The sequence below is a fragment of the Urocitellus parryii genome, chromosome 5 (assembly GCF_045843805.1).
Source record: "Urocitellus parryii isolate mUroPar1 chromosome 5, mUroPar1.hap1, whole genome shotgun sequence".
NCBI classification, from domain to species: domain Eukaryota; kingdom Metazoa; phylum Chordata; class Mammalia; order Rodentia; family Sciuridae; genus Urocitellus; species Urocitellus parryii.
Window position 1 is genome coordinate 188,297,154 of NC_135535.1, and position 12,170 is coordinate 188,309,323.

Consider the following 12,170-nt stretch of genomic DNA (forward strand, 5'->3'; position numbering starts at 1 on the left):
TTAAGATGTTACTGCTATAAATTTTCAGTACTTTCGTTTTTCAAAAAGACCCTAGGGTATGACATTCCTTTTATACAAGGCCATGGGAATCCATCTACTGAACCAGCCTGGTCACCTGGGCTCGGGTGAGTGCTGCTTCTGATCCTGGAGGGGAACTTTCTCTATGGGCCACAGTGTTGGTTTAAGGAATCCTCTGTGACTTGAGAACAAATCCACTTTTTAGCTAATATCTTTTTCTTGCTTAGCCTTTCCAAGGAAAGCTTTTAAAAACTGAGATTGTTTTTTCATGCTTTACAGCTATAATCCATTGTCAAGAGCATCTGGAGTGAGGAACATAGGGACCAACAGGGTAATTGTTTATTTAAATAATGTCGTGTAACTGACACAGTGCAGGGGACATGGCAGTCACTCAATAATTCTTTTAAAGGACGGGATGAAGGAAACTTGAGGCTTCAGGCCCATAAAGAGATGGAACAACAGGGGTATTTCAGCCTCACCAAGGGGAGCAGCAACAGTTCACTCTTGTGCTGGGGGCTTTCCACTGCTTCTCTCCTGGGTTAGGAGGAGTCAGGTATTAAAGCCCTCAGTCTTTGTTCTCCCCTGGTTGACCAGTAGGATTCTGATAGAATTGGCCCAGCACAGAGGAACATCTGCTTTTTTCTTAGTCTCTGGAGCATTTTCGCAGTCAGAAGGGAATCTGTCTGTGTGACTCTCTCAGTTCCTGGAATGCATGTCTCAACTTAGTATCAACCCTACATGGCATTCCTTGGCACATTGGAGGAGTTAAAATAGACATCCAACTTCGTCCCTTGGCCTCAGAAGACTCTAGAAAGAAGCCTGCAGACACGAAGCTAAATAATGGCATAAAACGACGGCAGAAGAGATTATGTCTCCAGAGAACAGATGCAGTGCTCTGTGAGAGTGACACACGGGGCCTGCTGGGAGCTGGGAAACCACAGGCTGGAGGGACAGAGGCCTCATGGAGGAGGGTGCAATGAACGGAGTCACTCTTCTCCACAGGGCTGGCTGCTTTGGGAAGGGAGGGGCTTGCATCAGTGCATCAGGTAATTTATGAAAGCACCGAGTGTGTGCCAGACATTTTGCTTATCACCAAGGAGAAAAATATTGAAAAATGAATGGGACAGAGGGTTGGTAGGGAGGTGATGTGAAGACTGTCTCCGTTCCTGTTCCTCTATGAGGGAGGAGGCTCTGCGTTTTGTCCTGGAGGCTTCCGGATGTGCACACAGACATAATTACACATGTGGTCTAGGGCCCCGGCTGGCTGCAGGGATTCTTAGAGGAAAATGGTAAACATCTACTCTCTAGACAGGGATGCCTTCCTGAAACTGTCTGGAACCTTCTAGTGTGAGCCTCATTATTTTTTTTTCCTCAGGAAAACTTGGCGAATAAAGTTGAGTCCATTTTCCCTAGACTTTAATTTGTAAGTGCCGACCACCTGCTGGAGGCTGTCTTGGATTATGTGTAGCTTGCAATCCTTCTCCCCCTCCTGTGCCTTTTGGAAGCTTGTTGCTGAAGCCTTGGGGAATGAGATGGCGGATGCCTGTCCACTGGTGGTTATGGGTCTATAATGCAGCTGCTGTCTGCCTGGAAATGCATGGACATTGTCCTCTGGTGATGATATTGTTGGTCTATCAGGGGTCTCCCAACAACTGACAGTGAAATGAATTCCCTGATATTAGGGCTATTTAAGCATCACAGAAATCCTATGGAACAATATTTATATTCCCTTTGAGCAGATATGAAACACGAGACTTATGTAATTAGCCTGAGGTTCCACAGGCTGGATTTGAAACCAAATCTGCTTGACTCTGAAATGAATCCTCTTATGATTATGTTGCTCTGCCTTTTTGAATCCAAATGCTTATCTATAATAGGATTCTCTTGCAGATGTGTTAATTTACTGATCTGCATTGTGACTACTCAGTAACAATCGCTTTATTGCTGTGATTTTTAACTACACCAGTGTTACATGGATACATTTTTGTTTTAAAACATTTCAATGTTACAAACAAACTCATGTTCTTATAGCCACCCCAATCCAGTTCTCTATCAGAGGTAAACCTCATTTACCAGTTATTTGTGTTTTTATCTAGATTTTTATATGCATTTTTATGTACACTTACATAATACTTAGTGGAAATATGTTGTTTTGTCACATCCAAATATACTGTGTATGTGCTCATTATATTATTATTATTCAGGAGGCTTTTAAAAAATATTAGGAATATATCTTAGGGTGTTTTCCAGGTCAGTAACTTTGATATTTACCGTATTCTTGAATGCTACTATATATATATATATATATATATATATATATATATATATATATATATATATAGTGTGTGTGTGTGTGTGTGTGTGTGTGTGTGTGTGTGTGTATGTCTGTGCACACACAATAGACTTTATCTGGTCTTTCCCCTAATGACTGTCATTCCATTTCACATGAACAAACCTGCAGTGATTTGTAGGATGTCATGCCTTCTTAGAAGTCAATTTCTTTCTTTTTCTCTCTACAGTAGGGTTTTCTTCCTTCCCTGTATGATATAGACAGGCCTCTTGGCTTCCAGGTTGGGTTCTTTTGACCTTCTTGAATCCTATTAAATATAACAACCCAGGAAGCCTGTTTTCTGAACTGAGCTACTTGAGTGAGTTTGGATGGGTTCACACAGGGATCTGCATGTTGGTCCCACCCCAGATACCTCTGTCTTCTGTCGCAGATGAGGTAAGTCTGAGATGATGCTACTGTTGGGTCCACATTTTAACTGATCTAAACCAGGAATCCTGCAGGATTCTAGAAGGCTAACATCCATTTTTCTGCATTTAGAACATGGTGATGGCTCTCATTCCACTAGCTGGTTCAGGAGGAAATAGAGATGAATTAATTATCTTATATCATTGTGCTGCTCTTTGTGAGACTAGATAATGCGGCCATGGAGTCCTACGTGAGAGGAGGTCCCTGGGAGCTGTGTGAGCTCTGTCCTGGCAACAGCCTGCCAGTGGTTTTTCTAAAGCAGAGTGGGACCAGTACACATTCGGAGAATGAAGCTGTTTCAATCGCTTGCTTTTGGCTTGAGGTCTGGAATTAGTTATCTGTGGTCAAGCTGGGCTTCTGCCATTGCAAAGATACAGTTGAATGTGGCTTTGGGCACTGGCCCTCAGATGGAGAGGGAGCAGGCCAGAGGGAAGTATCAGTGGTTTTCCATCACAAATAATCTCTGGGCAGTGTTTATCTGGCACTATGCTGTGGATACTCTTGACCCTGACCTTGGAGTGGGCTGTGGCTTGCCACACACTGGAGCCCCTAATTGACTGTGGGCTTGGATTGTTGTATCTTAGTGCAGTGCATACAGCAGAGTGGCTGGGGGCTGCTTCTCAAGACCTGGTTCTTTTAAGTATTATTCTGTCGTGATTCTCAGGAGCTGGATCATATTGTTCTTTCATGTTCACAATTGGAAACAGTGGCCACCAGTCCTCTAATGATTTATTGAGCATCCATGTGCCTAACCTCTGAATAAGTATAAGGAGTATAATAAATCAGAAAAAGAAAACAAGGTGATTGCCCTAAGAATAATATAATCTGAGGTATTCATAAAAATGACAGCCATAGGCATTTATGGAATGGGGCTTTTAACAGATGCAAGGTGAGGTGTCTGAATTGAATTAGTTGCAACTTTGATGTCTGAGTTGAGGTTCAGAGATGTGCACAATTGTGAGTCCACTCCAGTCTTGCTTTCTCTTCTTAGAGCCATGCCCTATAGTCCCCAGTCCCTAAAAGAATTTCATTTCTTATTTTGCTTTTAAAATTATAGAAAAGAACAGAAGCACTCAACACATATTCAGAGAATAAATAGGGAACTCCTAGGTGCTGTTGATATAAATGCAAAAGAGGATGTGGGCTGGAGTTGTAGGAAGAGTCTTCACAATGCAATCAGTGCTGGTGTTGGGAGTCATAAAGGAGAAAGTCCAGACAATAGCCTCCATGAGAGAGGGAAATGGGAGGCAGAGAAGGCAGACAGACCATGGTAGTCTCGAACACTAGGCAGGACTGGCATTTGCCACGATGTGGCAGCCAGGCAGGGATGGAAGAACTAGGGCCTCAGTGATCCTGGAAAGACTCTTGGGCATTTGTCTTAGAGTCAAAGCAGTGTTGGGGCCCGGCTGGGGCTGGATAGAGGTAGGGGCTGTCATTGCAGTCAGCTAGAGTGGTGGCTGTCAAATCATACCTCTCTGTTCTTGCACATGCAGTCTCCCTGGAACACAGCCACACCTGTTCACTCATGAATTATGTTACGTTTGTTTTGGGTTGCAAGATACAGTTGAGGATAAAAACTTCTCAATTTACCATGGGGTCACATCATGATAAATTCATTGTAAGTGGAAAATGTCATAAGCAAAAAGTGCACTGAATACACCAAATGCAGGAGGCACGGATGGGTATGTTGTATATAGGATGGCATGCAAAACACAAATGAAATCTCCAAAAAGTGGTGGGACACAATGCCATTTGTTTCCCCTTGTGAGGACTGGGTGCCATAGCTGGCTGCTAGTGCTCAGCCCCAGGAGAGAGTATGTGAGCACATGGCTGGGAATAGGTCAGATTCCATCTAAGTAAGGGTTCTTTTTAATGTGAGTCTCTTTTGCTCCATTGTGAAGTAAAAAATAGTAAATCAAATCATTGTAAGCCAGGGACCACTGTAGTTGTGGCAGAGGTTTACAAAACCTAAAATATTTACAATCTGGTTCTTTCACAGAAAAAAAAAAATCTTTGCCAACCTGAGCTACATCTACTCAGAAAGGAGAAGCCTGGTATGTGGTAGTTGTTATAACTGATAGATATGAGATAACAAATGCACAAAATGAACAAAATAATGCTAACAGGACGGGGAACTATCACGGCTGTGGTCACTTGCTAGTTTTAGAGTCCATCACACAGAAAGGAGTCCAATAAGAAGAAGCAAAGAGACTAATAAGAGACTTAAACGGTGAGGATGACTTAGTTTTCCAGAGTTCAGGGTCAAGAGGAGGAGAGGAGGGGGCTGAGGGGCTCAGATGTAAGCAAGGAGAGTGATAACGGGTTCTGAGAAGTGTGCTCGCTCTGATGCAGAACATCTGGCAGCCCCCTGAGAACTGGCAGAGAGCCTTCCAGAGCCCTCTCACCTCTGGCAGGAATGTGGCATTGGGAGCAGGGGTGCTGGGCTGCAGCTCAGCTCCATCAACAGGCTGACTGGGGTATAAATGCAGAAAGTTTTTCTTGTTTTAAATAGCAGCCATATGCTGGTTGCCAGCCCACCATCTTCATCAGAAGTTCATAAGGGGGAGTGGGAGCTTGCTGGGTAGATAAAAAGTAGCCCATGTTCATACCTCAATTTCTGCTATTGTCACTGGGAGCCTAGTAGAGGAACCAGGGGCTGGGCAGGGCCATTGTAGACTGACAAGTGCTGAGGCCTTCTGAATGCCTGTCAGGAGGAGAAAAGGGCTTAGGTGGCTCAGACTAGGATCCAGGATCCCAGAATAGCCCCATGCATCCCTGAAAAGTTGGAGAGGTGGGTGGGTGGACATCCCATCCAAGGGGCAATGTCAAGTACCTGAATAGTGTGAGTGATCAGCCAGAAAATGCACAGGCCCCTGAGCATGGAGAGGAGCCAAGGAGGAGAATTGTCTCTTTGGAGTTGCCACCTCTTTGGAGAAAATGTTGTCAATAACCAGCAGAGGAGGAGTTTCACATACAGTGTGACATTGTGATGTCACACGAAGGTGTCTCCTCAGAAAAACTTATTTACACAAACACATAAGAAGTCTTGTGTAGCCATGATGTTCATTGTAGCATCATTTGTAATAGCAAATTTTTTCAGAAATTTTTATTTTTTAAATTTTATTTATTTATTTTTTTATTGGTTCTTCTTTCTTTTTAAAATACTTATTTTTCAGTTATAGTTGGACACAATACCTTTATTTAGTTAGTTAGTTATTTTTATGTGGTGCTGAGGATCAAACCCAGGGCCTCGCACGTGCTGGGCAAGCGCTCTACTGCTGAGCCACAACCCCAGCGCCTTTTTTTAGGTATGGAAAAAGGAAAAACAGTGGAATGAATCTGACATAACTTTCCCATGTCCATATAATAGCAAGTTTTAAAAAGGAAAAAAAAAAACCCAAAACATTTCTAAGTGGTTGAATGGAGAAGTAGACAGTTTATTCACAAGCTGAAATGCTATACAGTAGCTTAAATGAATGAATTATTGTTAGGTGTGTCAACATGGGTGTATTGCAAATATTGAATGTTGGGTTAAACCACCAAGCTGCAGCACATAGATCCTATGCAATAGCATTTACAAAAATGTAAAAGTACTTAGAAAGGTTATTTTTCAGGTGAACACAATCAATTGTTAAATCTTGTCAATGCCATGTAATTGCCAACTCATTGTGCTTTTCTGTGTGTTTGAAATAATTCATAAAAAATACAGAAAGAAAGAGAGAGAGGGAGACACACATGTCTGTGCACAGGCACGCAGGGCAGTGGAACGGAGCTGGAGGAATCAGAGCCAAAGCTCAGAAGCCAGAGCCCTATGTCTGTGTGCATCTCACGCTGTCTTCCAGGTCACCTGTGTGTACCGAGCAATTCAAAATGGAACCTGGCATAGTGCCGGGCTCATGGGGTTGGGGGTGCCCTATGCATGTGTGTCACGGATCTAGCCATCTGAACATTTCAGGTTTATGAACCTACTGTCAAGGTTTGGGAGGCTGTAGTTTTACAATAGGCAGGATGAGCTATTTCTTCTCTAAGTGACCCCCCTTTCCTGGCAGATGTCTGGATCCCCAAGTAGAGGATAGTTTGCTTTTTTTTTTTTTTGTTAGAGTGAATTCTGCAGGTACAGTCTCTGGCTATGAGGCCACACCTCTCTGCCATCTGCCCCTCACCTCAGGCCAAGTGGGCCCACAGGACGCTGTGGTCGAAGCGCTGTGTGCTGTCCATGCTGGAAAGGACAGAGTCAAGGGCACCTTTGATTCCACAGGCTCACTGGCTCCTTGAGGTAGGTTCAATGAGCAGCACTTGCTTCTGTCAGAATCAATGAGCAGAAACTGCCGGAGGCCTGGAGGAGGCTGAGACAGAGAGAGCTTCCTTTATTGGGAAGTCCCTTCTCTCAGCAGCCACTTTTGGAAAAATAGCAAAGTCAGTGTGAGTCTGTCGTGCAGCTTGCAGCAAGAGAGAGCGTACACATGGTGCTAAGCACACTTCCTTTGATGAGGGTTATTTAGATTCTAGAAGAAAGTTTGTTGTGACATCAGTCATGCAGGGAGCCCTGAGAATTTAGCTCTTACAAGATGTTTGCTATAGATAGTATGAGGAAAGTCTCTTCATTGGAAAACAGCTTAGCACTATGTTGGTGAGATAATAAAATTTAAGGTACCGAAGGGGCTGTATGGTTATCTGAGTTAAACCTTCTGCAGTAATGATAGGATGGGACTTGACAAAGATTCTCTCCTCCAAATTCTGGTCAGGCTCTTCTGAGCTCTTTTTTTTTAATGAGGCCCCAACCTTGGGCATGTTCTCAAGAGCCCAATTTTAGCAAGAATCCTGCTAAGTCAGGTTTGTCTGAGAATCCCCTAGCCTTGATATCTGATCAAAGTCCTCATCCTCCACTGTCCCCCAGGTAACATCTGATCACCCTGGCCTGCGTTTAACAAGAATCCTATTAGGATTATTAGCAAAGAAGTACCCTACCCTGTCCGTAATTTTCTATCCACTGACCCTGCCCCCCATTCCTTGACTATAAATTTCACTTTTCCTTGTTGTATTTAGAGTTGAGTACAATCTCTCTCCTCTACTGCAAAACCCCATTGCAGTGGGCCTTATACGTGTTTCAGTGGTCTTGAATGAAGCCTACCTTACCATTTCAACAAGTGTCAGAATAATTTTTTCTTCCACAGGTTTAGAGAAGGGGCTTGTCCAGGGAAACACTTTGAGTCATTTTAGAATCAGCCCTGGAGTCGGATTTTCAGATTTAATGTTTGGTGTTCCTTCTCCATACATGCTGTCTTTATGCCTTACGGAACATAAATCAAAAAATAATTCATTCTATAAAAGATTTTATTTGGATTAATAAAAGTATGCAACTGACAGCCTCTAAAGATTATGGTTTGTCTCCTGCACTGCCGCGGCGAACACCATTTGCCCGGGGCGGGGGTTGATTGGTCATTTAACATTAATTCTAGTATGAGTGAATTCCAGAGCCTTCCTTGCCAGTAGACACTGCTGGACTGTACCATTCTGCACCAGTTGTGCCAGCATCCAAAGTATCAAGTGTGTTTCCTAGGGGTGGCTCTTTGTTGAGTTACCACTAACTTTAGTAGTTGGGCAAAAACTTGTGAGTATGTTTGGAAAACCTCATTCATTCATTCATTCGCTCTCATAAACAAAGACTAAGCCAACAATACAAAAGCCAACTTATTTTGTACTTTCTTTGCACGTAAGGGAGTCACAGTCAAGGAGGAGGTCTCAGAATAAAGATAGTGCCACTCAAATGACAGGATAAGTGCTAAAATAGAAATATGTGCCAAGGGCCACCAGAACACACAGGAAATTGTGTTTAAGCTCCTAGTAGGAAAGTGAGAAGGGCCACAGGGTTACAGTTAGATGTTGAAAGCTGGAGAGAAATCTGCCAAGAAGAGGAAGTGGGGGATGGCTGGTTCCGGCAAAGGGAATGAGAGGTGCAGAGGAGGAGGGCAGTGGAAACACAGGACATGTTTAGAAGGGTTTAGTGAGGCTTCTGAGAGAGATGTAGAGAAGCAGGTGGCTGGAAATGGGTCTAGTGAGAGAGGTTGAAGCCAAATTTTACACGACAGTGCTTGTAAGATGAAGCTGGACTGCACACATGTAGTAGTTGATTACTCCCAAGGAGCAAGGTGGACAGATCTGGGCCATTGAAATACAACCTGTTCATAGCATGAGGATGGGGAGGGAGAACACCTGAGTTGGGGGTTGTTGCAAGACCCATGGCATGAAAATGGAAAGGACACTAGGGACTGAAGTTATTTAGAAGACAGAAGCTTTAAGAGTCAGAGTCTGAACTGGTTTCGAGAGATAAAGGCAGAAAGCAAGATTGGGAGTGGTTCCCAGAGCCCTGTGCCTGATGTATGCAGGAGACAGAGCATGAGGATTCAGCTTTTGGGGGTCTGATTATTAAAGTTAGCAGAACTGATGCCCCTGTGGAACCAGTAGCTTAAGGAAGGAATTGGAGATCCTGAAATTTGTTTATTCAGTGAGTGAACTGGCTGTGTGTGATGCATAAGGCCTTCTGTATCTTCTGGGGAAAAAAAGAAATGAACAAGTGCCTTTTAATTTTCATTTATTATTTTAACATTTCAGTCATTTCCATTTATCTGCATCCTGTTAGGAGCTTTTCATGTTTGGTGTTTGTTTTGTTTTTTATCCTTTTTAAAATTTTTTTTTAAGAATTATTTATTTATGTACGTATCTATTTATTTTTTGCATCCTTATGAGTGTCATGTGAGATTAAAATATTCCCATCTTTCAGGTAACCTGAGGCGCCAGCAGGTTAAGTAACTTGCATCTGGTCATGAGAAGAGAGCTGCAGATCTAGGAATGAAATAGATTTGCTGTAGCCAACGTTCGCATTCCTCCTTATCCTAGTCCTCAGTGATGCTCCTTATCCTTGAGGAGTCTACCTTGTGGTCGGGGAAACAGAAAGTAAAGGAAATGATCGTGACCCTGTTGCAGAGTTAGCAAAGAGGCAGAAGGATGGGGGAAATGTGTGCTGGTACAGAAGAGAGGTGAATGGTATGGGAAGAGGGCTAGGGAAGCCTTCCTTAGCAGGGAAGGAGAGGGTGGGCATTTTAGCTTCATGCCTGAAGACAAGGAATCCGCCAGGTTGCATGGAGGTGGACATAAGTCATCATGTAATTCTGCTAACTAGTCTTCTCCAGCTAACCGTGGCCTAAACTGGGATCACAGTAGAGAGATAAGGTGGATAAAGTCTCAAAGAAAGGGCAGGAGTGGGTGGTTCCAACATCAGGTGGAGCCAACATCAGGGGAGGCTCAGAGCCAGAGTCAGGAACTGAAAGAGAGGCACAGTACAGATGGTCACGTGGTCATTTGATCCCAGAGAAACCAAGTTGATCCCTAAAGCCTGAGTTGGAGAAGTGTCTCAAGTTGAGTCAAAGGAGGTGGGAAACTGAAGAACATGGGTGGTCTGGGAAGAGGGAGGTGTGTGGTTGTTGGGAGCAGGACTAGGTGGAAAGTGTGGATGGATCGGTGGCCACTCACATCCCACTGTTTGCCACCTTTTCTCCTTTCTCCGCCATGGGAGAGCAGGATGGAAGAGAAAGATTCAACAGAGGTTCGCCTGCCTTTGTTCCTTGACCTTTTACCTGTGTTTACAGCAGTGAGGCCAATCCACTAGAAATTAGGCTTAAAGGAGGAGCAGGTAGCTCAAAGGATAACTAGGTTAGGATGATGAACTGCTAGAAGCAATTCCCTGCCTTTGACTTTTCACGGTGGACCACCATGGACCATTGTTCCTAAAGGTCTCTAAAGCATCGGACCTTCTGTCCAGCAGGGTCTTATTGGGCCATTGGACTGCACAGCGTCTTGAGCGCTTCCTGTTTCTATGAGGGACCCCTTATTTCAGGATTGGTAGAGGAGGTGTAAAGTTGATTGCACTCTGTGGCCTCTTTCCCTGTGGCCTTCACTCCCCACCCTTGTATCGGGGGCTGGTTGGAGGGAATTTATGCCCCTGCTCAGCACCCTATAGAGAGCCACAGAGTGAGCCTCAGGGGAGGCAGGCAGTCTCCAGTGGCTCCTTTTATCGTACAACTTCACAAAGGGCAAGAAAGTAGGTCTCTGTGAAAGACTAGGAGTGAAGGGGAGCAGGCTCAGGTAGTAAGCAGGTGCATTAGTCTAATTGCTCTTCTCAAATTAATGGGGCTTTTTATCTCTGAAGAACACTTTTAAGCACTCATGTGATTTGGGAACAAAGATACAGGTCAGGGGACAGCCTGGCTCCCCTTTAAACACAAACCCCATTTGATAAAACAATCTCTCTCTCTCTCTCTCTTTTTCTCTTTTACTGCAGGTCAACAGATTACGGCACCACCTATGAAAAGCTGAATGACAAAGTGGGTTTAAAGACTGTCCTCAGTTACCTCTACGTCAATCCCACCAACAAAAGGAAGGTAAGAGGCAGGGTCAGGAGGCCCTGGACTCTCCTGCTGAGTCGCAGGGCTGCTTAGGGCCAGGAGTTAAGAAAAAGCCCAGTAATCATGGAGTCACTTACAGAGTGCCTGATTTATATGCCCAGAACTTCACCTACAGTGTCATTCTAACAGCCTGGAGAGGAACAATAATAATAATATCAACAGCAGCAGTACAGCCACCTGTGAAATTATATAGCATGTAAAGGGTTCCCCTGTGCCAGGCTCACTGCTGAGTGCTTTGCATGTCTTACCTCATTTGTGCTAACAAGGAATCTATGGAGTAGACGTGATTCTTATCCCACTTCACAGGTAAAGAAGCTGAAGCTCAGAGACACTAAGTAATACTCTAGCTTGAATCAGACAGTACTAAGCAGCAGATCTAGAATTCAGGCATGGGTCTGCTGGATTCTGATTGGGTCTTTGCACAGCCTCCACCTTGGTCTAGTTTCTGAGAGAACCTTATTCACAGGGAGCCCCTTCTTGCCAGGGGAAGGAGAGGTGGCTTCTGGATCTGCAACTTTATCCTGAATTAGTTCTGAGCCAGAGGGCAGTGCTGGTTCTCTGGATCCTTTGCTTCTTTGGGACTAGCAAGCAGGGTGACATCATCTAAGGTCAGGCCTTGGCCATGGGGACCTACTAGGAGGAGGAGGCCTGGATTCCATGGAGCAATGGTTGGTGATAGCAAATAAATACTGTACCATGTATTGAATTTGGGTAAATGTGATCTTTATCAGCTAGGAAAGCTCTCCTGTTTATAAATTTAGGCAGACCTGCACCAAAATGGCCATTTAAAGGTTATTTCAATTTTTCTTAAAAGCTAAAAAAAAAAATTACACTTTCGGGCTTTCCTCTTGCAGTTCAATCTCATTTCTCAGTAGTTTTGCAAACCCTTCCTCCATCCAGGTCAGCTCAGGAGTGAAATTCCTCACACAGTGCAC

The 12,170-nt window shown here is 44.1% G+C and overlaps 1 protein-coding gene across 1 annotated transcript in view; it reads left to right on the plus strand.

Moving 5' to 3' along the window:
- Window positions 1-12,170, plus strand: part of Sorcs3 (sortilin related VPS10 domain containing receptor 3) — a 616,840-nt gene that overhangs the window by 279,387 nt on the left and 325,283 nt on the right. The window contains exon 3 of the mRNA XM_026401144.2: window positions 11,112-11,211. Coding sequence (XP_026256929.2) covers window positions 11,112-11,211 — 100 coding nt within the window. The remainder of the gene's footprint in view (window positions 1-11,111; window positions 11,212-12,170) is intronic.